The sequence below is a fragment of the Gekko japonicus genome, unplaced genomic scaffold, assembly GCF_001447785.1.
Source record: "Gekko japonicus isolate JY-2015 unplaced genomic scaffold, Gekko_japonicus_V1.1 scaffold5141, whole genome shotgun sequence".
Lineage (NCBI taxonomy): Eukaryota > Metazoa > Chordata > Lepidosauria > Squamata > Gekkonidae > Gekko > Gekko japonicus.
Genome location: NW_015171043.1, coordinates 52,630 through 55,670, shown reverse-complemented (window position 1 = coordinate 55,670; position 3,041 = coordinate 52,630). Strand labels below are relative to the sequence as shown.

The window sequence follows — 3,041 nt, the reverse complement described above, 5'->3', positions numbered from 1 at the left end:
GAAGCAGCCAGGTAAGTTGCAGAGTCCCCCCTGCCCCGCCCCGCCCCCAGTCTAAAACAGTCCAGTGGCACCTTTAAGACCAACTTTTATTCAGGTCCAAGCTCTCCCTCCTCTGCACGGGCAGATCTGCACGTCCGTCCCCCCCAATAGCCAGCAATCCAAAACAGTCCAGTGGAGCCTGAGTGGTGGGTGTCGCCTTCTGACACACTTCCGGTGATGTCAGGGGGTGTGGCATATGCAAATGTTATGCTAATGGTTATGCTAATGAGCTCCTGTACCTCTTTTTCTACTAAATGACCCCTGGGTACAACAATCAGTTCTGAATGAAATAAGCTTTAAGAGTCTGATATTTAGACTATTTCTTTTAACCTTATGTATGTTTCATTTGGAGCTGCGGTGGCTCAAGTGGTTAAGACGCTGAACTGCAGGCTGTGGAAGGTCAGTAGTTCAGCAGTTCGAGACCCGGGTGCCGCATGATGGAGTGAGCTCCCATCTCTAGTTCTAGCTCCCGCCAACCTAGCAGTTCGAAAGCAAGAAATTGCAAGTAGATCAATAGGTACCACTTCGGTGGGAAGGGAACAGCGTCCCGTGTGCCTTGGGGTTTAGTCATGCCGGCCACGTGACCACGGAGACGTCTTCGGACAGCGCTGGCTCTTTGGCTTTGAAACGGAGATGAGCACCGCAACCCTAGAGTCGGATTCGACTGGCTTTCGAGCAAGGGAACCTTTACCTTTATGTTTCATTTATGTGTACATCTTAATAAATATTTATGTGTGTGTGTGTGTGTGTGTGTGTGTTGTGTATATCTGTATATATATATATGTGTGTGTGTGTGTGTGTGTGTGTGTGTGTGTGTGTGTGTGTGTGTGTGTGTGTGTGTATATAGATATAGATAGGTATAGATATAGATATACACACACACACACATATTGCTAGCTTGACCCTCTTAGATTGCAGTTACATTTTGGGTTGAGTTTCCCCCGCCCCTTTTTCCTCCGGTTTTTGTCAGACTAAAAATGTGGCTGCCATCTCTCTGTCTCTCTCAAGATTTCTTGAGCTCTGAGCTCCTGGCAGCCCGGCTCCAAGCCCGCAAGAGCCCCCCTTCGCCAGAACGGAAGAATCGATCCCAGGAAGCCGTGCGCGAGCTGCAGGGGATCTGCCGGGCCTTGGGGATGCCGGAAGCGGATCCGAGCTGCCCCGTTCCGCAGCTCATGGCCGACATAGAAGCCAAGGTGGGAGCAGATGGTGGGACGCTGAGAGGGCCGACCCGACGTGGGCACGCCCCAGGAGGGCTGGAACATTTTAGCCTCTTGTTGGGGAGGGTTTAGAGGGGGCGGATAATCCCGTGTGGGGATAATACAGGATTTGACAGATCCCTTTCTAGGCAAGGGTGGCCCAACTGGGTTGTCTAAAGGAGCTTCCTGTATGCCGGGAATCATCGAATCATAGAGTGGGAAGGAGATCTAGTCCAGCCCCCTGCTCCGTGCAGGACCAGCCTAGAGCAAACCTGACAAGTGTTTGTCCAGCCATTGCAGAAAGATTGCCAGTTAGACCACCTCCCTCGGCAGCCGATTCCACTGCTAAACTACTCTTATAGTATAAAAATGTTTTCCTTAAGTTCCAGCCCTTAATTGAAATCCATTCTTGTGAGGCCTCTCCTCTGCTGCCCCCAGGAACAGCTCCCCGCCAATGTTGGATCAGGCCAGTGGCCCATCCAGTCCAACACTCTGTGTCACACCAAGAGTTCCTATCTATGCCTTGTGGCTAATAGCCACTGATGGACTTCTGCTTCATATAAGAACAGAAGAGAAGCCAGTATTGGATCAGGCCAGTGGCCCATCCAGTTCAACACTCTGTGTCACACAGTGGCCAAAAATATCGGGCCATCAGGAGGTCCAACAGTGGGACCAGAACACCAGAAGCCCCCCCACTGTTGCCCCCCCCCAAAGCACCAAGAATACAGAGCATCACCTGCCCCAGCCTGTGAGTTCCTATCTATACCTTGTGGCTAATAGCCACTGACGGACCTCTGCTCCGTATAAGAACAGAAGAGAAGCCAGTGTTGGATCAGGCCAATGGCCCAGCTAGTCCAACACTCTGTGTCACACAGTGGCCAAAAATACCAGAGTCCATCAGGAGGTCCATCAGTGGGGCCAGAACTCCAGAAGCCCTCCCACTGTGCCCCCGCCCCAAGCACCAAGAATACAGAGCATCCCTGCCCCAGACACAAGAACATAAGAGAAGCCATGCCGGATGAGGCCAGTGGCCCATCCAGTCCCACAGTCTGTGTCACACAGTGGCCAAAACTACCAGGTGCCATCATGAGGTCCAGCAGTGGGGCCAGGACACTAGGAGCCCTCCCACTGTTGCCCCCCCCAACCTCCAAGAAGACAGAGCATCACTTAAGAGCGGAGAGATGTGGAGATGCAGGAAGGGATCTCCCCCCAAATGATGCAGATGTCTCCACGACCTTCTACTAGGTGGCCATCTCCCAATTATGTTAATCGTCTGGGTGTTGTTTTTTTCTCTTTCCCCAAACAGCTAAACTTGTGGTCTCCCTCTTAGATTTCGGGGTTGCTCTCCACTATGCCTCCGGAGCAGATGACACCTCTCCTGAAAACGCCGCTGACTTCTGAGGAATGGGTAGGGGGGACGTTCCTCGGGCGGGGTTTCCGCCTAGCCTGCGGCCCCTTGGTTTGGGACCCGTGGTTCCCCGGCACGGTTTGGGAGGGGGGCATCAAGGATGGTGGGGGTGCAAAGCTGTGGCGACACCGCCTGTCTCCCGTCCCCTCCTAGAAAGCGGTAGAAAAGAGCAAGAGTCCGGTCGCCCCCCTAAAGACCCACAAGATTTGTGGCAGGGGAGGAGCTTTCGTGACTCACTGTTCACTTCTTCAGATACCCAGGGGTCATTTCGTAGAAAAAGAGGTGCAGGAGCTCATTTGCACAACTCATTTGCATAACTCATTTGCATAGGCCACACCCCCTGACATCACCGGAAGTGTGTCAGAAGGCAACACCCACCGCTCAGGCTCCGCTGGACT

General features: G+C 52.9%; 1 protein-coding gene across 1 annotated transcript in view; it reads left to right on the top strand.

Moving 5' to 3' along the window:
• The window catches only part of FAM98C (family with sequence similarity 98 member C), a gene marked incomplete at its 5' end in the record, with an annotated part of 9,089 nt that overhangs the window by 3,074 nt on the left and 2,974 nt on the right, over positions 1-3,041 (top strand). The window contains 2 exons of the mRNA XM_015419043.1: positions 1,048-1,232; positions 2,566-2,643. Of these exons, the coding sequence (XP_015274529.1) occupies positions 1,048-1,232; positions 2,566-2,643 (263 nt within the window). The remainder of the gene's footprint in view (positions 1-1,047; positions 1,233-2,565; positions 2,644-3,041) is intronic.